This window comes from Anguilla anguilla, chromosome 6 (genome assembly GCF_013347855.1).
Source record: "Anguilla anguilla isolate fAngAng1 chromosome 6, fAngAng1.pri, whole genome shotgun sequence".
NCBI lineage: Eukaryota > Metazoa > Chordata > Actinopteri > Anguilliformes > Anguillidae > Anguilla > Anguilla anguilla.
This window is the reverse complement of record NC_049206.1, coordinates 13147481-13171383: the sequence shown is the minus strand read 5'-3', so window position 1 is coordinate 13171383 and position 23903 is coordinate 13147481. Positions and strand designations below refer to the sequence as shown.

Here is a 23903-nt window from a genome sequence, read left to right as displayed (position 1 = left end):
ACAGCATGCTTTGCACACCTCTGCTTGCTTATACTTAACACTTAATTGCACCCTTTGGGAAATCTGTATTGTGGCATCAAGGAAACACAATAACACAAACAAAAAAACAGCACATAATACACAGTTCTGTGGACTAGCCCGCTGGGACTTTAATCAGGAAGAAAAGTCTATAAAATGAACTACAAGTTCACTGAATTTAAATGATCTGGAATTGTAGTTTCAACAATTTCGGATCCCACTATTCCAGCACGTTCCAGTTTCTTTCCTAAAGTGACTCTTGGATGCTGAGGTCAAATTGTCAGTCGGCCTATTTAAAATACCCCTACAGATATTCAATAAAGCCTTAATATTCTATATTGAACAATAATTTGTTTAAGAAGGTTTTTTCACCAAAAGAATTTTCAGTAAACTGAAAACTAATGAAAATGGCTTAGTAGCAACTCTATACCTGTATCCTCATTGAGAATAAAGGTATAGAATCTATGAATGTGCAAATTGCCAACGCTTGCTGTGGTCCTGAAATATGTAGTACAGGCACTGCATCCGGATTCGAAATCAATTTCTTTACTGAACCCATCAACTTCTACATGCGGTTCTGGAAGCAGTCGTCTGTAAATTGTGCACTACAAACACAGATTCCCTCTATGCTGTCAAATACATCTATGCGATTTTTATAGACAAATTCCACCCATTTTTGTTTTAGAATGGGCTCCTTTGGTAATGAGTGGAACAAAGTTCCTACCTCGGGATTGCATCCTAAAGCTGTGTAGTCTGCCATGTTCAACACACCGACTGTCACAACAATGTCACTAACTAGTCAGTTATCTGTGCGCTGAGGTTTCAGTTTACCACTGCTCTCCTGCAATTTGCATATTTTTGCATAGTGGGCCATTATTGGTTTGAAATATTTGTGACATCACAAATTTTGCATGTACATACGCGTTTCCAACTCAGTGAACAGGGAAGTATGGAAAAGCTCTCCATCTACAGTGGGCCAATGTAATAAAGGCGCCCTGGTGACAATTTCTGCACAACAAAAATCTACCTGTATAGAGAAAGTCAAGCTTCCAAGAGAAGTTGACCATTAAAAAAACACGTTTTTGTATAGAGGGGCAGTAAAAATGATAGACACTACCCTTGTGTCCCATTTCCAGCTGTTACTGCAGTCATCGTAATGACATTGCATTTATACTTATTTATGCTGATTACGGCAATGGGAAAGATAGGCGCTGCACGCCGGGACAACAGACCCTTTGTCATTAGAAACTGCTCCACAGCTCCGATTGTGTGAGATTCCCTCTGAAGACTCACTGCATTCTCAAGTGGCACGGCCAACAAAGCAAGCCAATGTTCCTTCTAAATTAAGACCGACAACACCATCCGCGACTGCACTGTAGCGAGGCCAGCTGCGTTAGCGCAAACAGCCGTTAAAACCACCAGATACGCTCCTCTCTCTCTCTCTCTCTCTCTCTCTCTCTCTCTCTCTCCCCGCAAAAGGAAAAACGGCCGTAAATGGAAGCGGGCTGTCTGAAGTGGAACGTGCAGAGAGGAACAGGATAAAGGTCTAAAACTGGTGGCCGATGTTACAGGCGGAGCAGAATCAATCTCGCGCGTGTCGGCCCTTGTGGATGCCGCTTGTTTGAAAGTGCCACTTAAGAGATCTCTCCAGGAATCAAAGGAAGCAGGCTGTTCACATTGATCTGGCATGTGTGCGTGTAATCCTCTTACTGGGGTACGGGTGAGGATTGTGGGGGGATATCCACGTTCCAGAAGCGAGATTAGCTGACATATTTTAATACATGCTGACTAAAGATTCTGGGGAGAAAAACAAGCAACTGTTATGGCAGGAATTTAGACCATTCCCCTCTTATTCTGTGGTGCATGTCGAAATCTCTGCTGGACCTTTGTGTGCTAGTGTGTGTGTGTGTGTGTGTGTTCGTGACTCTTCGTCTAACATCTGTGTATGTCAGATTCCTATGTAAGTGCTTGCACTCCTGTTTTTACCATGTTTTTCATTTAAAAGGGGAACATTGCTCTTGCTATTTTATGTTCTGTTGTTTCTTGGTCTTGTCTCTCCCTGTGATAGTGCGCAGATGATGTGAGGAGGTCAGCAGAGGCTAGAGAAGACTGCGAAGCCCTGCTTCTCCTCCTCCTCCAAACCTCCAGCCCTGAAAGAGTAAGTACGTGGCGCGTGGCCTACTTATAACAGCTCGCCCCCCTGGGACAGGAATGTTCCGGAGAGGTAAAGGACACTGGCAACTGGTGCAGTCAGAGCGGGAATCAGCAGCCACCGCTAATAGATCTCTCTACTTCTCTCTTCTTCTTTTCCTCTCAGTTGATTTCTCTCCCCCTTCTTTCCCCTTTCAATGATTCCCTCAATCTTTATCAACATTCTACCCCCATTCTCCCCCTCTCTTGCTTTCCCGCTTTCACTGTCCCCATCTTTCTTGTCTTTCTCTCCCTTGGTTATCTCCGTCTCAGCCAGATTATGTTTTTTAATGGCCAGAATGTCCCCTCAGCTCATCCAAGTGAAATGGATTTTGTTTATTTCTGTCACATCTACTGTGTCCAAACCATTGCCTGGGACGCATCAGGCGCTGAACGATTTACAGCTGTGAGAGAATCAGTATTTAAACAGAGGGACTGAGGTCATTAAGCAGTTTATTCCAAAGGGAGAAGAAAAATTCAGATCATTCAGTGCATTCAGCCTGGAAAAAGCCCATCACCACTTGTAAATCTCCTTTACAAGCATCTTAAGGAGTCGCAGTATCTTTTAAATCATAAAGAATACCCAAATTCCACCAAACCACAATGCAATTCTCCTCAACGCTGAATAGTGAATGAGTCATTTTTTCCACATTTTGCTCACAAAATTAATCTTTTCACCAGCAAACTTGTGTTGTTGAGGTCTTGATGGGAGAAGTGACTGCTTGCTTGAATAGGTCACTTAATGACAAAGCGCATTGCGGTTAGACTGATACGGGCCCTAACGTGAACATAAAAGGGAACTGAGGTTTGTTATGGACCTGCAGAGCTATCAGCCTTTATTTGTTCAGTTCTGGCTGCAGACTATGGCCCACTCCACAATGAGGGGCAGATTTCCACATTGTGAGGCAAACACTCTCGGTCACCTCCCCATTAATGACCTATAAATAGGGCTGCTCAACTCTTCACAAAGCAATCAATTCCAGATTAAATTACTGCGTAAGCAGGGACATGAAAATAATTCACTCTTCCCTGCCAACAAAATAAAAGCAAGAACAAAAGAGAAAAACAGCACCTGACCTACAAATGATCCCGGCAACAAGCACAGGGACAGCGCGAGCGTTCTAACAAGCAAACCATCAGACCAGAAACTGTTGTGCTGCTGGAAGTTTATTGGACAGTTGGGAATAGAACATTTCAACTGAATGTTTTGATGCATATGTTGAGGAGGGTTTTATGTGAGTTGTGTGTGCCTGCATGTGTAAATTATTGTTATACCGTGAATTATTATGCAGTCGGGACAGGCGCAGAGGGCTGGGAGGATGTGTTCGGAGCCCATGTTAATAAGACGGATATGCCAGACTATTTTGTAATACAAATGAAAATGAAGCATGGAAGTTATATTAAAACAAGGAAGCAGTCCGCGTACCACGGAACACTCCACAATGACTGCATTTCACCTCCGCGAGAACAAACGAGTTTTATATCCACCCTTCCTTCAAGCCCAAACAACGCCAATCAGTAACAATCGTTACAGCTGCTGAAAAATATCACTACTCGCAATATCCGAAGTATGAATTCTCTGAATGGTTTTAAGACAAAATGCCCTTTAGGCTAATTTCACCATCGTGTCTTTTTTCAGAACACCATAAATGTAATACATTTATACATTCACAAGTCTGATTTTTTCCCCAACTAGTCAAACTTTTCAAACGGACGGCTGTCAGTCAGAATCAAATTACTATGTTGTATGAGTAGACTACTCAGTATTTTGACTGATTAGTGATGATTGCCACACATTTGTAGAAAGTTTTTGAGAAACTCAGATGTACAAATGGGCTAAAGGACCGCAGCTTTGGGTAGGTATCTTATGTACTAGGACACTTTCTGAGTACAGTCTGGTCACTTAAAAGAAATTTGTAAAACCTAATCACTATTTAAATTAAAAAAAAACATCAATGCTGGAGACAGAAAATGCCCAGTAGCAATATTACAGAATTGGTAATCAAATCAAACTGAGCTTATTGGTGCTGCAGTGTAGCTTGATCTGCCCTGATTCCATTGGTTGTTACATAAAGCTGTACGTACATAAATGTAAAGGGACATTATAGACTATATCGCTACATAATGGATAATGGAGCAACTTCATAACTGGAATACTTTTTACAGGATTGCTCAGGGACAGTAAACAACTGCATCCACAGTTCAATTAGTGTTAAACAGGTGCATAAAATGTCCCCGGGTGCAGACCAAAGTGCAGACGAGTGCCTCTTTAGTTTGAATTCACTCTAAATTTAATAATTCATCATCGGAGTGTACCGTGGTCTAACCTCCAAAAAGGCCTTAAAATGCATCAACGGACTATAAAACGACCCACAAATTAATTTATCCCGTTCTCCATGGAAACAACACCGCACAGTGCTATAACATTTAAAAGGTCATTTTCGGTAATGTGGAATATTTCTAGCTATAAAACTGTACTTTCAAACTCAAAACAATCTACTCCCAGAAATCTTCACAATCATTTGCTCAATGCTAAATAGATCAATAAGACATCAACATAATACTATCCCCAACTTCGGAAATGATGAAAGGAATACATTCTTCAGTCATAATACTACCATCTGGAACTTGCTAACTTTAAATTAGTTGTTTTCCAACACCTCTTCAAATAACAAGCCCTAATAATCAAATGCTCTAATTGTTTTTCCCAAATAAGGTTTTCTCCCATTAAAAACTTTCCAGATAGCATTCCTGGAAATGCATTTTCTTCTTGTGACTCTAACTTTTCTCTCACCGGAGGACAATAATATCCCATTGGTGTGGCCTAATGCAAATGTTTCTTCTCAATATACACAAGTATTTTCTCTGTATATATAAATAAATAAAAGTCAGGTGAGCAATTAATCATGCCACTATGGAAACAACACCAGTGAGGACAGAGCTAGGTCAGTCGCACCAGAAACCGACCCGCGCATGGCTAACGCAACGCTACGAAAACAGCGGGAGGACCCGCCCACCCGCCGCTGAATTAGGAGCTCGGCCCCGCCCCGCACTTTCATCTGGCGAAAAGAATCATTAGATCGGCTGATCTTGACCTTACCAAAGAAGGTCATCCGCACACACAGGCGGTCCCCCCCACCGTCCTCTGAGAAAGCTACGGCTCGCGGTGGGGGAGTGGCCTGTCAGCACGGCATGACAAAGTGCCCCTTCTTAACATGCAGAACGCATTCAGGTAAAGGGTGGTCCAGGGTCGATGAAGAGGTAGCAAGCGCAACCAGGAAAAGATGAAGGCCCCCCAGCCCACCGATCTGATGTTTGTAAATGTTTGTAACGTCCCTTTACATTTATGTACGTACAAGCACTCCCCCTTAAAAAAGATGACTACAGGGTGGTTGGGTTAATGTGCCACTCCTAAGCTTATGTGTGGCAAGGGTGGTTAATTGGCACCTAAGTGCACCAATATCCTATGAAAAGAGTAGTAGCCAAGCGTGTTCAAAGTTCAGCATTGTAACTTAGATTGGAACCATGTGTTATGGTCAGATGAGGCCAAAATTGGGGGTTTTTTTGGCCGTGCAAACCATCAGTGGGTTGAGCATTGGAAGAAGGACACTAACGCTAAAAAGAATGTCATTCTTATGGTGAAATGTGGTGTTGGATTTTTGATGTTAGGGGGATACTTTCATCTTGGGTCTTTCGTTAAGGTCAATGGAATAATGAATTCCAGCAAGGAAAAAAATAGAGTATTCCCCCCAGGAATCCAAAACCTGGCATGACCCCAAGCATACCTCAAAATCAATCAAGAAATGGTAAACCGACAACAGAATTCCTGTTTTTCCATGTTTTTCCAATTTCATCTAAGATAAAAATAAGTGGTTTCAACTGAAGAGGGAATCTGAAGGGTTTTCAATTTAAACCCCCTATTTTTATCAGGTTCAGGTTTAGAGACTGAGACAACCATGGCCGCAGTGTTATTTCATATAGCCATTTTTATATCTTTGTCAAGGGTGCCAATAATTCTGAACCTGAGTGCACATATATGCATATGAAGTTTACTTTAACGTGGGAAGTAGGGTGGCTCTATTATTATACCACTGAACATTATCAGAGCAGATGACCATATGCGACAGCAGTGTGTGGGAGCTTCACGGGCTCTAACAGACCAGCAGTGGCCAGTCCCTACTGCCAGCGAATCAGAGAAGTTCTGCGGGAAAAGCTACCCTAATCACAGACAGGCTTTCAGCCGCTCTTCCCCAATTTACTGAAAACAGATTTCAGCTGGCCTCGGAGCGTAAGTCATGAAGCACACAGAGCGGGAAGGGGAGGGGAAGTCAGCGGCTGGAGGCGCTGTAGCGCGTTTCCTTAATGCGCCGCACCCCGGGCGTGCTGGCAGCCAGCGGACCGTGCGGGGGGGGGGGGGGTCGGAGAGCCGCTTAGGGGACGCTACGGGGATGAGCTGGCAGGAGCGGCAGAAGAGGTGTCAGCTCCACACACCTTCCCCCGGTATCTGCCATTGACTTGGCGCCACGCGTCGGGGGAAGATCTACGGTCCCGCTCTAATTGATTCCGAGGCCCCCTGCTCGGCTGCTGGGGGCTCCGTGTCCCCGCTCTCGCGGCTGTCTGCGGGAAGGGCGCGGACATCCCTCACTGCAGGGAGACACTGACCGCCATCCCGGTGACAAGCCGGCCCTGTACCAAGGCCACCGCGCTTTCACTCGACCCGCTTGCTTCCGGCAGCAACGGTAACGCGCTGTACTGGTTATCATTCGCAAGTGTGTGAAAGTCTGCACCTGTGCCTCTGTGTGTGTGTGTGTGCGTATGCGTGTGTGTGTGTGTGTGCGCATGTGTGCGTGTGTGTATGTGTGTGTGTGTGTGTGTGCGCGTGCGTGTGTGTGTTGGCGCATACATAGTTTCCGTATGAATAATTTTAAAGGGCTTGTTTCCTCAATTTTACTGTACTCACTATATTTAGTTCCCTGACTTAAATTGTTAAATAAATTGCTGTACATTTGCATTACATTCATATTTAATACATGCATAATTATGCAGAATGGAGGAAATAAAATGGGCAAAAAAAAACTTCTATTACCAAAGCATGTGCCCCCCAAAAAAGGTGCTGATGGAGATTATTAACCTCTTTATTAGGTTAATAAATTATTTTAATATTCAGAACCCACTGGTCACCCAGCAGAGAAAGCAGAGTAGAAATGTGGGACACTGGAACAATAGGAGTGGTGGAGAGAGGTCAGGAACACTAATGCGAATGCTGTAGGCACTCCAGTAAAATACGATTACTATGGGAATAAAATACATATGAGGCAATGTTTTTGTGCCAGAGGTACAATACGTTCTAAGATGGATGTTCTCACAGAGAAACAAAGACCTTTTCATTGAGCAAACATTCGAGCGTATGTGCGTACGCTGGGAGCTTTTATAGACAATCAATTCTGGAAAGCGAGCACGAACTGTACTTTCTCCTCACAAACCTTATGCCTTCTCCCTGAAACCCTGAAGATGACTTCACCGCTGTCTTCGATGGGAATGCTGCTGACATCTGCAGCTCCTTCAAAATGGTATCTCCCTCTGACATGCCGATTAGTGCCATCCACAGGCTCTACTCCTCCTCTCCTCCTCTTACCTCTTTCAACTCCTGCTATCCCGCCATCCAACTCTCTGTCCTTTACAAACAGACTTGCCTCATCCCCCTATTCAAGAAACCAACTCTTGATGTCTCTGTCATCCAGAACTAGTTTTCCATCTCTCTTCAGAACTTCAGCTCTCTGCTTTTTTCACTTAAAACGACTCCCTAGAGCCCCTAAAGCCTAAATTCAGGGCTGAGCGCTCAACAGAGGCGGGCCTCCGTGCAGTCAGGGAGGAAACTCCACTCTGCAAAGGCAAATTCCATCTCCTCCACACCAATCCTCCTCAAGCTCTCTGATGCATTTGACTTAGCTGAAGACCACCTCTCACTGTCTACCCACACTACCCCTGGGATCTGCAGCACAGCTCACAACTGGTTCGCTTCCTACCTCAAAGGTGAGAAAATGAACCTGCATTTAAGTATCAAGTCAAAGTTAAGGGCCGAGGCCACAGAGGCAGACAGCAGTAGAGGGACAGAGAGCGTACCAGGGACACCTTGCGCACCACCTCCCCGCTGACCACCAGGCCCTGGACGAAGGAGCGGGCGGCGACGAAGGCGTGCGTGACCTTGAGCTTGAGGTCGCGGGGCGTGTCCCCGAAGGGCCGCAGCGTCTCCGCCTGCTTGACGGCGCACTCCAGGTACTCGTCCCCGATGGTGTACTGCGGGTTGGAGTCTTTGAACAGCCGCTCCAGCAGGCGGGCCCAGAAGTCGTTGAGCGCCTCCTCCAGGTTGACGGCGGAGCCGCGGTAGTAGCGGCGGAGGTCGCCGTACAGGTCGTGGAAGACGCGCACGTTCCGGGTGTAGAGTGAGCCGTAGGCGACCCGGAAGAACTCCGGCAGGGAGCTCTCAGAACGGTTCATCAAGTCCACAAAGTGACCTGCAATGACAGAAAGGGGGATTTTAACTCTACACTCTGCTTCATACCACATTCAATCAGACTGGTGGCATTTCACTGGGGAGTGATTATGAAAGTTTTATTTGTCCAAGAACATTCGAAATGTTCAAGGAAATTGAGTGAAATGAACGATGAAAACGTCACATTCGCTTTGGAAAAAACATTTCCTTTGTCTTTTTTAAAAGCTAAAATACTGAGGTGGTACAGGCACAACTGAGGCCACCCGTAATGCGTTTCTTTAATCACAGTTCCAGCTGAAAAGCAGTCCTGTCTCAGTAATTTGCTCCTCTCTGAGTCGATGCCACACTTAATTTCAGTCATCATTACGTTTGAGGTTTTGGGAGCAAACATGAAAAGACTGGGAAAAGAATGATTTTCTTATTTTTTAATCCCAGTAGTGACAACAGTATTATTGCACAGGAAATGAGTCGCAGTCTGTATTATAATTCCCTGTTACCCACAGTAATTTATCAGTGAAAAATATTGTGTTCGGCACTGATGCTTCTATCACACCTGTGAAATATATTGCAGAAGTTAATTTTTTCTTGTAATGCAGTGTTTCAAACAGAAAAAAAACATAAAAAGTGCTCTAGCAGAAAATATGCATATAAACACAAAGACAACCAAAATCAAGGTGCAGACATGCAAGCTAACATCTACACTGTCCCAGATAGGATTGTAACCTTGGACAAATGGATCAGTGTAGACCTCATCTCTGTCAATGCAAGGGCTTAGCTTGTTTTGAGGATATCTTGTCTCTCCGTAAATGACACCTCATATGGCTGGATCAGGAGTTCTGGATCACTGATTCACCCTCCTACCCTCCTGCCCCCCCCATGTGCACGCGCACACACACACACACACACACAGCCCCTGAGGAAATGAGTAGGGAACGAGTTGCGTAACATGTTAATAACATAAGCCTGCCATGACCCAGCTGCAAAAAATTATTCCTGGATAGCCTCACCCAATATCTGTCACAGATCAAGCACCTTCTGCTTCTTCCTTATCAAAACACAACCGCACACTGATATGGAGTCAACATGGAGCCAACTGACGAAACACAGAGGCCATGTGACAGCCACTAAGCCTATGGGATGTCACTCTGACAGTGTGAATTTGCTATTTCCAGTGCTTCCTGGAATTACTTGTGTTTCCCATCATCTTGGTGGTGAGGTGGCGCATGTAGTCCAGAAGCACAGTCACAGACTTCGACTGTCAACACAATAGGCTCCATCTCTCTTTAATTATGCACAGCTAGGTGAGGCGCTTCTGTCACCATGGTGTCCAAGAAGAGTATCATTCAAAGCAACGTTCCCCTATTTTTAATACAATATCAGGGCTCTCATTTCACAGGAAAATGATACTGAACAGAAGCTTGGCAACTTGAGCTCGTAAATTGCTTTACATTCATTTATAGTCAGGCTTTTATCCAGCAGCTTGCCTCGCTAATCACTCATTACATCACAGCATTTACTTAACGGATGTCCCTCTGTGTGTTACGTGCACAGATTCGGGAAAGCAGTGACCTTTCTTCGGGACTGCCTGGAACTTTCCGATACACTGATGATGCACAACACAGCAGTTTTTCAAAAGCGAACGGGTACGCTTTCCAGAGGGGACTGAAAAGCCAGAATACTCTTAGCTAATTGGGCAATTCTCTCACCGGAAGAAAGAGCAGCCATGCAATGCACAAGGCAAAAGAGAAAAGACATAAATTCAGAAAATGTAGAACAGGCACATACAGTTCTGGAACAGTTTGGGTCCAAACATATAAACTGGGTTACTGAGACCAGTGGGCAAAGCTTTAATGTCCCTGCATTATGATGAAAAAACGATCGCCAGAACAGCACGGCCTTCGGGTCGTCTGACTGACTGGTGCACTGACCCCACAAGTCTTCCCCTCAAAGCCAGTTCCTGCAAGACGCCGAGTACACAGAACGAGTCTGCCACACGGTAGGAGTGTCAAAACCCCAGGGAGGTCACAGTGCAGCTGGGTTTTACAGGTTCCTTTCAATCACCAGGCAATTTAAGCCTCGGAAACAAGATGTGTGGGCTCTAACCAATCAGCGGCTTACATTAATCACTGAAGTGCTGAAACGCACCAAACCCTCCAGACACTGTGGCCCCTGAAGGCTGGAGTCGGACACCCCCGACTAAGAGGAGCAGGTGCATGGATCACTTAAGCCAGACATCGCTCAGCACAGACTGGGACCAGTGTGCACCACTCCCCCCCCCCCCCCCAATTGATCGGGGAAGATGGATCTGGACCACTGCAGAATGAATACCGCACGGCTCTTTGGGGGGATACACATAAAAGTTTATTGCGACAATAAAGCTGACATGAACGCAGATACCGGTTTCAGCAGTGCGTGAAAGTGTAATACTGGGAGTTTTTATGGTCGATTTGGCATTACCTGTCGCAGACCAAAACGCGCCTATTCAAGAACTTGCATTAATAAAAGCGCGGCACAAAGCACGGCGTCGCTCGCGTTCGGCCGTCGGCAGCGCCGGGCCTCGGGCGAGCAGCGAGTCGGGTGCGATGCTGGTGAAGGGGTGCAAATATTCTGTTTCAGGGTGCCGGTGCAAAACCAGCTCACTGGAGTGCTCTCGGGTGTCTTTTGCGAACACAGACATGGACCCCGGAGAATTCTTTTACACAATGCCATCTTCAAAGATAACAAAAAAAACAGCACACCTGAAACTAGGTACATTGTGTCAAATGAGCAGTACAGTCCATTCAGAGCTGTGATTAAAACCCCACAGCCAGAAAAATCAATCCCCATCACAGCAGGGGAAAATTAAGGGAAAAATCTATTTTTATTTTACAGGCAGTAATATATCTGTGAGAGAAGTGGGCTTGTCATTGTGGGTTCTCTGCTGAACCGAGAGAGGACAACACATTTACACACACATAGGCATAGATATTCACACACCAACACACATCGAGAAACACAAGCATTCCCATAGTAAAAGGTATATAAGGAAACATCCAACACAATCGGCAACCATACTCGATTTACATCTTCATACAGCTGGATCTTTGCCGCAGCAACTGCTTCAAGTTACCTTGTTCAGCAATGCCACAGCAGTGGTCCACTTGGGATTTGAACCTGCAACTTTCTAATTGAGTCTGACGCTTTCACCACAGCTTCAAACTTCTGCCTTGATCAACCAATACTGAATTAGGATCAAGCACAATGGAGCAACCCTAACCAGAATGCTTTGCAGGATGACTAAAAGCACTGTTTTTTAAAATCACTTCTGGACATTTTTGATAAGGTCTACAGCTGGTATACAGTCAAGGCTGTACCACACAGCTCCACTACTCCATTATACTGGAGGAAGACACGGTTCAGTGCATTACAGTGACCGTGCCTCCACAACACTTCTGTGGGAACTGCAGAGAAAGCATTTCTGTCAACACTCAGAAATGTGAAGACCACATTTTTTTTGATCTGCTTAATCAACAATGTTAACGGAGCAAATGAGCAGCTTCTCCTTTTTCTGCAACCCCCGCATGCACATGCACATGCACACCCACAAGCTTTCGCAGATAAGCTTGATGACTTTTTCCAATGGGGAGAGACTCAATGATTTCACTTGTAATTATGCTGAGCAACAGGACCAAGCCAGCGAGAAAGTATCAAATTCGAACGACTTTAACAATGATATTGAAATGAGCAAAAGCATTGTAAATGTACTCTGCAACTCCCACTGACTGTGACTCTCTCTGATTTAAAATGCAAACTAGCTACCCTTCAATTAGAGCTCTGCTTTCCCAACCTCCATTCCCTGTTCAGCATCCTGTCCTCTGCTCTTTAACCCTGTGAGTGATTTCACTGTGTAACACTCCAAGTGTAAAGAATGCATCCTCTCAGTGTGTTCACAGCAGACAAGACCGTTACCCAGCAGACAGCAGACCCGGCTGAGAGAAAGAAACATCCAATCAAAGAATGCTTCTTTTTTTCTGAACTGAGACAGGCCGGACACACGTACAAAGGCAAACTGCAAGACATACGGACACACACAAACGAAGGAAGAGGCAGACCCACAGACTGAGAGGTACACAGAAACTGTACTTAAATTATTCAATGTGGCGCTGAACTATCTTTGGACCCCTGCCTATAAAAGTGGAATATAATAGACACCGATCATTAGAGGCATCTGTAAACCGCAGCAATCTAGGGAATATTTTCAGTTTAGCTTGTTAAAACTGTATTCCAACATTTGAACTCTGTCAAATGAAGCTTTGACATTTGTAGCAAGCCTGAAGTGGGAAATATCTAGCAAGCACTTACAAGTGTGACTGTGACTTAATGTTGTGACTTCAGTTTAGAAACCGTTTAACATACAGCCATAAACAGGTTATGCCTTCGTAAGTGCAATGTCTACACACAGTAATTAAACTGTAAATGCTGTAGTTTCAGTGCAATTAAACAGGTATTATAACCCCCTAATGTGAAGAGGGACGTATTCTGTAGTATTCTGAACAGAGAAATACAGTGTCTCGAGTCAAGGCCAAATTAGTTTTATTCAAAATCACCTCCGTACTGAGCATGTTTACAACCTACCTGTGGTGAAAAATAGACCCTTCCACAAAGCAAAATATCTCTCTGTGCCTCTGAATGTGAATTCAAAGGATAAAGAGCGTGTGGTGACCATGCATTATGCACACATCCTCTCACTTTTCTGAAAGCACTGCAATTATTTTCTGTGATTTCTGTGAAATATTTATTAGCCACTCGTCACATTGCTGTTTATCAAGTTTATGGACAACGCCGCTTGGCGCTACGCTTGGAGGTTGATCATTGACCCTGGCAGTGTTGCATGCTCTATCCTGATGCTGTACTATGTAAGTCGCTTTGGATAAGAGTATCCGCTAAACACCAAATTGCAATTGTAAACACTGCTATTTAAGTGTGGCACATCAGCTGATTTTATGGACCAATGTCACGTTTATTGATGAGTGACAAGCGCTTTAACGATGGGCTAATGGACGGCTCTGTTTAAATGTCATCCAGAGGCCTCGCTAATTAACGGTGCTGGAGGACTCTCTGTGTCGCCGGCACTTCTCATTACAGCCCATGCCAGTGTTACACCAGCCTCGTAATCCCCCCCCCCCCCCGTCATTGGAGCATAAATATTTGAGATGTGTACATTTGTCCCCATGTGAAAAGGAGCACGGTTTCTCTTGGTGCAGCATGGTCTCTCCCGCGGTCCATGCAGGACTGGGGTCATGTTTTAAGTTTGCTTAGCAGTCCTCCTGGCTTAAGCTGCCAGGTTCACTCCTATGTATTTACAGCTGTGACATATTGCAATACCTGGACTCTCAGCTCTGACTGTAGCACTAGAATGACTCTTGACAGTCTTGGCTGGTTGATGCCGTCCCAGAGTCCTGATATCAGGATGACTGTTGAATCTATGTATATGACGGTGGATTAACCCAGGATTAACTCAATGTGTCTATCCTAAATATATTCATTTGTGCTCACATGGAAACTACTCGATTCCTCAGTAGCTTCTGTGTGCATAGATCTCTATTAAGACTGAGTAAGAGCTGAATTCAGTCGAACCAAGTCTCAATTAATTCCACAAGGTTTGATTCTCCTTTGCACTTTGAAACCCTCAGAGGATATAGTGTTCCAGCTCAAGAGAGGAAGCCCATGTCTGTCTGAGACGTGTGAACAGAGCCCTTCTCTGACACTTAGAGAGGAGAAAACCGATGAAACGGAACCTGCAACGGAGAGAGAAATGCAGGGGTGTGATTCCTGCTGCAGCCTCCCTCTCTACCTCCTTCTGCTCCCCCCATCGCCCCCCCTTCCCCCTCCCCTCCACTGCACATGCTCACCAGCCCATCGCTCTCTCTGACAGATGTGGAGACGTAATGACATTAATGGCCTTGTAACAGGATTGGCCCTGCTGTTAATTTGTGATAGGACGAGAGAGAGAGGGGGTGGATGCAAGAAGGAGAACGAGGAGATGGAGATAGATTCAGAGAGAGTAGGAAAAGATGGAGAGAGTGAGGGAGAGAGAAAGAAGCAAAGGAAAGATCAATTCGGAGTGTGGAAGAGACAGAGGAAAATATAAAATGAGGAAGAGTAGGACAAGAGATCAAGAGTCAAAATGAGAGAAAGGAGGAAAATAATGGGGAGATCCTGAAAAGAGAGAGAGAGAGACACAAAGTTAGAGTGACAGGGAAGATGTCTTGGAAGAGCTGAGGTAAACTCTGCCATCTCAGGAAATGGATCAGACACCACTGGTCGGTACTTGTAGATTTTGATGCGACCGGAAGAGATAGTAGTAACAAAATGCGCAGGGGTCACTGAAGGTCAGGCAGAGCCTGCTTACTGCCGCTCCCCCGTCCGGTCCTGCTGACGTGGGCGTCCGCAGGCTATCGGCTCGTCTCCGCGGGAACGCGGCTTTGATGGACAGCAGCAGATGGCCCTTTTGTCTTTTCATTTCCACTGCTTCTTCCCCCTTCCGCCTTCAGTTTCTCTTCCATGGGGCACAGGCACTTTGCACAACCTGCTACAAATCCCATCCCGACAGGTAATAAAGGTATCACACAGAGGCTTTTTTCTAATTTAGCTAGTATCAACTGCCCAGCCAGGGAAGAGGAAGGTTTATGCACACAGTTAGAGATAGAATCTCACAGTAACTTATTCTGACATTTGAAACGTTCCACACTTGCACAAACCCCTGGCTGCAGACGCAATGTGGCGATTGGTCAGACAGCTTTGCTGCCTCAGTCACTAATAGGCCTCAGTCACCACTGTCGTACCACATCTGCCAACCAGTGAAGTACCAAACCATGCACAACACACAAAATGTCTTGTGAGGACTTAATGTGATTTACAGTGATCAGAGCACCCGACTCCAGAGTATTACCGTTTGAATTCCAGTGTAAACTAAAGAAGCAAAACTGGGTAAGGTAAGATACATTTAGTACTCCATTAAAGCAATGTTAAAATGGTCTATAGAATGCCTAACGTGTAAGGTGCCAGGGTTTAAAACAAGTTAATAAACCTGTGTAATATTATGGAAATTGTCCTTTAAGACATCAGTGTCTGCAGACCATTTAACAGTAAAAAAATAAAGTTAAATCAGAATCCACCAGTAATGAATACAGTAGCACCGAGGTGAATGAGATGGCACCTGTGCTTGGAAACATGAAGACTCTGAAGTGTGCATTTGTCACAGGAAACTGTGCATCCATCAGAACGCTTATCAGACCTCCCTCTTCGCCAGAAGACTCGTTGAAAGCCTTAAGAAGCATTTAGATGCCATTAAAATCCCTGTATATTAAAAAAGCAGACGTATCGGACGACAACTAGGGATGATTCATCGCGCGTCACTCCTCCACTAATGTCCCTCTCTCCCTCTCTCTTTCTCCCTCTCCCCGTCATAAAAGGCAAGTGCGCACACTGAGTAATTCCACAGGCATAATTGCACCGGTGTTGAAATCCAACCTCATTTGCATGTGTGCCAAAACGACTGCATAATGGCACAGATGTCCTTGTTACTAATGACACAATCAGAGGTGACCCTGCGTCAGGTGTCCCATCTCTAATGAGATGCACGCATCTTCACATATGAATTTCTTCCCGTGAAAATCCGCCATCTATCTACATCGGTTCCCATATCCCTCTACTGCACAATGCTGCCCTCAGTCAACAGAAAAAACTTCCTGCCCAAATACCTATTTCATTTCATTTTTTAAACACAGTAGCGTTTGTTGCTGACATGTCTGCAATCAATCCAATGAGGTGCTGAAGACAGGGAGTGCTATGCGTCTATGACCAATTTAGGGGACAGTGCTGCAGTTCCCCCCTTTTTTAGCCATATAAACGAGTCAGTTTTCAAAAAGAGCGCTCTGCACTCGTATCTGTAGTCTCTGTGAAGAAAGAAATGTGAACGAATCTGAACAGCGGCTTTTAATAACAAGCCCAACCATCTGAAAATGAAGTGCTCTGTCAGCCAGCAGTGGTGATCAAATCCAATTAAACTCACTGACAAGTGATTCGCATCTCCTCCAATACAGACCTACGAGAGCAGTACATCTGATTTCTCCACGGCTGGCACAGGAGATGCTGCAGTCTGATACACAAAAGTTAATGGACAGAAACACAAATTCTCTCACATGCACACACACACACACTCACATCTACACCTACACACTACCACATGCACTCACGCACCCACACACACATTCACACATTCACTCACGCACACACACCTACACACACACACGGCAACAGTGTAGCATAATGGTTACGGAACACAAACACACACACACACATATACACACCTACACACACACACGCAGGCACATATGCATGCACGCACACACGCATTCACACACACACACACACGGCAGCAGTGTACCATAATGGTTAGGGAGCTAGGACTCCGGGACACTCCAAGGTTGTGGGTTCGATTCCCAGGTGGGGCACTGCTGTTGCACCCTTGAGGTACTTGAATTGCCAAAGGCACGTAAAAGAATGCAAGCTCCGCATAAGCAGCTGCTGAATGTAAAAATGTACATGCACACGCCACACGCTGCACAGGCATTCACAGCACACACAGAGCGGCGCGTCATTCAGACACCCTGAATGGCATACGCACTGCGCAGTGTCTGCCTGAGTGAATCCAGACGTGGGACTCAACACTGTGAACCTGGCTGCCACCTGTCTGACAAACAGCACCTTCTGGCTGGAACACCTGTCTGTGGGCTGGCTCCAAACTGCAAACATCCAGCATACACATCACACACACACACACACACACACACACTACTCCATCCATCATACATGCTACACATGCACACTATATATGCACATATGTACACACATGCACACTGCACATGCACATATAAACATACATACACACTGCACATACACATATGCACACACATACCCACTGTGCATACACATATGCACACACATACACACTGTGCATACACATATACAGTACACATACACACAACTACACATTGCATACACACTACACATATACCTAAACATACCTTTGACCCCACCTAGCATACACATACAAGTATGCATACATATACACACTACTCCCTCCAGCATGCAGTGCACATACTGTAGACACTCAGACGTCCGAGACAATTCTGTGCTTTTCAACTCAAGCACATTTACTTAAGTCCAACAGATACAAAATGTACTCAAGTGCTACAAGTACATTCAGAGTAGATATTACAAAGAACATTTCGCTGTGTATGTTCCCTCTACCAGCATCACACTCTCACACGCACACACCTACGCACACAAACGCAGACACACACACACACACACACACAGACAGACGCTCAAATGTACCCAGTTTGCGCTGCCAACAGGGCGTGAGTCTAAAATAGCCACGCGAGGGAAGAGGCTGGCACGCGTAGTGTGGCACAGTGGGAAGGAATCTGCTCTCGTAACTAAAGGTCGGCAGGTAGAAATCCCAGAGTGCCGCTGACATACCCTCGAGCCGAGTACTTAACCTGAATTTTTCCACTATTAAAACACAACACGTGAGAGCCAGCGCCGTGTAAGTCACCCTGAATGAAGGGCGTCAGCTAGGCAAATAAATAATTAAACATAAATAAATAATGAATAGAGAGAGAGAGCAGTGTGCAGGAGACATTGCCAGCAGGGTCTCCTATTTGCCCAATAATTCCGCTGGCTTATTTAAATATTTGGTGGATAACCACTCGTCTGTTTTGCAGCATCAATCACAAACACCTTAAAAGCACTGCCAATCAACACGGCGTGACACAGAGGTGCAGCCGGCGGTATCCGCTAATATAAGCTCAAAAAAAAACGCCTGTCAGGATAACAGGATGACTGTCTGGAGAGAGGCACGTTCTGTCTCCTACAGCAGGAAGACGTCAGGAGATTTTGCGCACGCTGTGATGTGAATATAGGAACGTCTAAAGAACGCATAGACAAAAAGATGTGGGCTGCCTTTTTTTTTTTTTCACCGGATGCCACTCAGTTGACCGATAACTCCGGTGCAAATCGAGCCCTCCAGGGGAGGATGTTTGTTTAAGGAACCGGATGTGTACTGGATCCTCTGAGAAGGTTAAACTGCCAGAATTATGCAAATCGCCAAATTCTGTAACTGACCTGACAGGAGTGGAAAACAAAGGCTGCTATGGCTGGCATTCCACCTCCAGCCACAAATACACAGAATGCTGAACCTTGTGAAGCGCAAAGGTTTCCACTGAAGAGACCTGTCATTCTCTCGGGTGAATCCAGTACGCTTGAATGGAGTGTTTAAACAGGGTTGATGGGGAATGCAAAAGGAGAGAAGGGGGCAGGGCCAAAAATCAAAAGGGACCAGGCAGGAGACTCTGCCTGGCAGGCTGCTGTCAACGCTACGACACGGCGCTGAGGTAGACTGGGCGTGTGCGGCGTGGCTCGACGTTTTCTTCCCGTCCCATAAATCACCAAGCCACATCAGTCACCCGCGCTAAAAAGCCCCGCCCTCCACATCTCCTTTCCTGCTGTGATAAATCAGATTCCCCCATCCGCTACAAAAGCACAACGAGGGAAAAAAACAGGGCTCCTTCAGACCACAAAAACACAACACGAGCCTTTTCCCATGACAACCCCTGTCCTATATAGGGATTATGCTGGAGCAGAGCGACAGGGCTGAATCTCTACACCGCCTCACAGGGTTTATCCTGCATTTGGACCCAGCTTACAGCAGGACACAGTGTGGTCGGTACCTGCCAGCTTCCCTTGACGTCTACAGACACAGCCGAGAATCCTAAGGTTTTCAATTCTGTCTCACTCTCTTTGTGTCCCTCTCTCACTTTCTCAGTCTCTCTCTCGCTCTCACTCTCTCTCTCTCAGTACTATAAGCACATTCTAAAACATTTATGTTCTGAAATGTAGAAAAAAAAAAACATTTCTGAATGTGCCTTCCAGTAATTCAAATACACTACAATATTCTGTGTCTCTCTGGATAAGAGCGTCTTCTAATTGCCGAAATTTAATGTAACGTAACGAAAGCCTAGAGGTATTCAATTCCAGGCTCGACAGGTTGTTAAATACTTTAATAGCGGAATGGATTATTCCAAACAAACATTCCTATAAGAGAATATCATTACGTTCTTACAAACATAACAGTTGCGGGAGGGGAAAAGTCAGCATATCTCTGACCTCGGCAAACCTTTAATTCTCGGATTGCGAGGGCTAAACACTGGCAGAGTCCTATTTGCTGTGGTGGGGGAGTGATTTTGGATTCTCTGTATTCTGGATCGACTGGCTGGGTTTGTTTGCATGGCCGGAGCACAGCCTGAATGACTCCCTATGACCTTGAAGATGACGATAGTATTTGGCGCATTGTTGTGGTGTAAAGATGTCCAGGACACAGGGACTGTTTCTGGGATTTCCTAACGTGTGGTTTGCCCCCTTTGCCTTTGTGCGGTTTGGCGGCACCGGCTCCTGGCCAGACGGCGGCATCGCGGGCAGCGGTGGGGGAAATCACAGGCGGTGGGGAGTGCCAGGACGTTTAGTACCATCGCAGAGCTGTTTATCACCACAAGGACAGAGGGCCAGGCTGATAAATGGATCACAGATGCGCAGAGCAGGCACCCAGACACACCAGAGCAGGGGGACCAAAAGCATCACAGACACGCAGATCAGACGGACGAAACACATCACAGACACCCAGACAGGTCTTATCAAAGACAGACAGAGCAGACAGCAGGCACATCACAGACACACAAACCAGAGGCAGAGAAATTGATAACCGGTCTGGTATTAGTACTACGACAGGAAAACTGATCATTAACGGGCAAACTGCGGGTGTCAAAAGAGTGAAGAGCTAGGAAACTAAAAGTGGCAGCAAAGACCACAAATAAAATGTGTCTGTCATCACATCGTTCCATTAAATTCCCCCAGCACTAATGTACCAACATCCAGTTAATAACTGCAGGCGGCAATTAAATGATAATATGCACATTAACGCTCTAATTATCACAGTGGCTGATTGTTAAGATCTGCGGGTTGTCTCACTATCACTCTCTGGTGGAATAAGGTACCGGTGACCACAAATAAACACAAATGAAATATATGGCTGAAAGAATAACCTTTATGTTCACAAGCCTCCTCAGGCATAAGGCCATTCATCAAAGGTACATGACCAAGCAAAACCTGTGCTGTGAGAGTTTGCGTATGTATGTGCGTGCATGCAGGGCTTGCATATAATTATGACAGTGTGTGTGTGTGTGTGTGTGTGTGTGTGCGTGTGTGTGCATTCTTCAAGCATTTCCAACATCATTTTCATCCAAGTGTGTTTTCATCCATAGTCATGCGTGCACACGTGAGAGTGTTTGCATCTCATGTGTGGGTGCGTGTGTGTGTGTGTCTGCGTGTGTGTGTGTGTGCCTGCGCGTGTGTGTGCATTCTTCAAGCATTTCCAACATCATTTTCATCCAAGTGTGTGTGTGTGTGTGTGTGTGTGTGTCTCCATTCTTCTAGGAACTCCAACATTATTTTCATCCAAGTCTCCAACTGGTGCCAAGTGGTGCCAGAATTCAAAGAGTGGACTGCTGTGAAGCCTTTTTTTACACTTCAGAAGGTCTCAGCCTTTTCTGTTGTTGATGGCATTGTTAAAACCCCATGCCCCACAGGGAAATCATCATTAGAAAAGTGTACCACCGCAGAATTTTCCAGCGTTTGTAATTTCATCTCCCCCAGGTCTTCTCCCCAGCAGAACACTCTGAGCATCTCAGTGTTATTTAAGCCGTGGGTTCTTCTGAGATGAAGATGGACTGCAAGGCGTTAACATTCGTAAGCCATCATGTCATCCTTCGCAATGCCACTCTCTGTGCAGCACATGCTGTGGAATGCTAGGGTAGCTATTCGCTCAATACAGTAATATTTTCAGTGGTACTGTAATTCTGCTCTAAACTCCATCAGTGTTTAATATGTATTCTATATGAGCTGAGTTTACACAGTGCTTTTGCTGTCTAACCACTATAATGCTTTGTCTTTAAATTAGAGTAATACATTTGAGCCGCTTTTACGTTTTTATTCATACACAATATTTTAGTCCCAAGTGAACTTATGAGGATGAGCAAGAATCAAATTATTAAAATATCACTTGCTTATATTCATACTCTGTGTTCACTGAAGACAGATTTAATACCGCCCAGGGTTTTTTTTTTGTCAAAAGAGTATTTAGGAGCCAACAGAAGTGTGCCTTGCTTTGTTGATGACAGGAACATGACTGATGTAGTGTGGGCTGTTTAAACAGGAGATGAAACTGGGAGTAAAACAACTGATAATGAGAAGGGCTGTTCATTTGAAGGATGGAGAGAAACACACATATTACTCACTGCACACAAAATAAAGAGCCACTCAGCCCTGCTGCCTGGCAACAAACACTTCATTCTGACACGGACAGGTATGGATGTATGTACGCACCCCCAGTGCAATTTGTGTAACTGCTTAATTTGCTCCACTGATTTAAAACCTTCTTCCAACAGGAAAAAGTAATAATTCAAAATTGAAAACACACAAACTGAATGAATTGCTATGAATAAAATTCATTAGCAAACATAACTGTCAAATTAAGAGACAAGGAACAGAAAGATTTTATAGTGTGTGAGTGTGAGTGTGTGTGTGTGTGTGTGTGTGTGCGCGTGCGTGTGTGTGTATGTGTGTGCGTGTATGTATGTGGGTGGGTGTGTGTGTGTGTGTGGTTGGGTGTGTGTGCGTCACTCCTCATCTTTCAATCTGACAGCTTTAAGAAGAGAGATGCCCATGCACTGAGCAATAGGGCGGAAAGAGAACTGCTGTTCCAAGCAGTTTATATTACAGTGTCAAAACATGAAGTTTACTGAGTGTGACAGAGCAGACAAATGAATGCAGCTATATTAGGGAGAAAATATGCCATACCGTCAACAAGGCCAGAACTCTGTTAGTGGTCATGGTAACAGCTCCATACACACAGAGATACAGGGATACAGACACATACAGACACATGCACACACACACAGAAACTCAAGCACGCACACACACACACACACACAGAAACTCAAACACACACACATGCACACACACAGAAACTCAAGCACGCACACACACACACACACATAAACTCAAACACACACACACACGTGTCCATATGCAGGTATTGTCACACTGTGAGTGTGGCAGGGTGTGTGAGCAAGTCTTTAACTCTGAAGGTCATAGGTTTAATTCCCAGATGGGACCCTCTGACTGTGCACCCTTGGAAGAAGTTCTTCATATGAATTGAGACACTGATCCAACAGTAGAAAAGTAAAATGTATAAAAATATGACTTACGCAGGCGTCCACGTACAGCAGCATCTGCTACATTAAGAAATGATGCATCACGTGGGGGTTTGGTTTTCAGAACCAGCCCCTCTGGGTGTAATATGCTTCAGGATCACTGACCTTCGAAGCTCTTGTACTGGCCGCTGAGGGAGATCTGGAGCGACCGGCCCGCCTCCTTGACCAGCCCCTCCACCTCCCGCTGGCCCAGGCCGGCCAGCTCATCCTCCATCACGCTGGTGCAGCAGGTGTATCCCTGGGAGCAGATCCGCAGGTGCTCGCCTGGGGAGGGGAACGACACGGAACCCAGGTTAGCGCACGGATTGGGCGGCCCCGCCCGGTAACCACGGCGCCCACGCGGACAGCCGACAGAGGCGGGCGGAACCGAGGCTGTTATCGTCCCGTTCTCAAGAGACCGCCAGCGTCTTCAAGAGCGGCTTACCCAGAGCCAAAGATAATATGAAATAAGAACAAGAACATCTTAACATTTAAAAAGAGACTGACATTTGGTAATGTGCTGATATTTTGTTAAGTGCGGTCACTAAGAATAATGCCATTTGTTTGCTAAATTCAAGAGCCAGTTTGTAACATGAGCCAATGAGGGGCTTTCAGTTGTGACTACAGAATATACATTGCCTTACAGCACGCGTCCTGTGCACTATTTAAGACTGATTTTTGTAATCCAATGAAAACACCTGCACTGAGCTGCATCGTTTTAATGATGTTTCTAAATTATGCACATGCTGTGTCAAAGAATGAGCTTTACAGAGTGTGACGGACTAGAAAAGTGAACGAAGCCGTATTTCTGCAAATTCATCCTCTGCTGGGAAAGAAAGAAGACCAGCGAT

General features: G+C 45.3%; 1 protein-coding gene across 1 annotated transcript in view; it reads right to left on the bottom strand.

Moving 5' to 3' along the window:
• LOC118230656 (glypican-1-like) overlaps positions 1-23903 on the bottom strand; it is a 67252-nt gene that overhangs the window by 8654 nt on the left and 34695 nt on the right. Inside the window, exons 2-3 of the mRNA XM_035423864.1 lie at positions 23179-23337; positions 8332-8723 (exon numbers count right to left, since the gene is read on the bottom strand). Of these exons, the coding sequence (XP_035279755.1) occupies positions 8332-8723; positions 23179-23337 (551 nt within the window). The remainder of the gene's footprint in view (positions 1-8331; positions 8724-23178; positions 23338-23903) is intronic.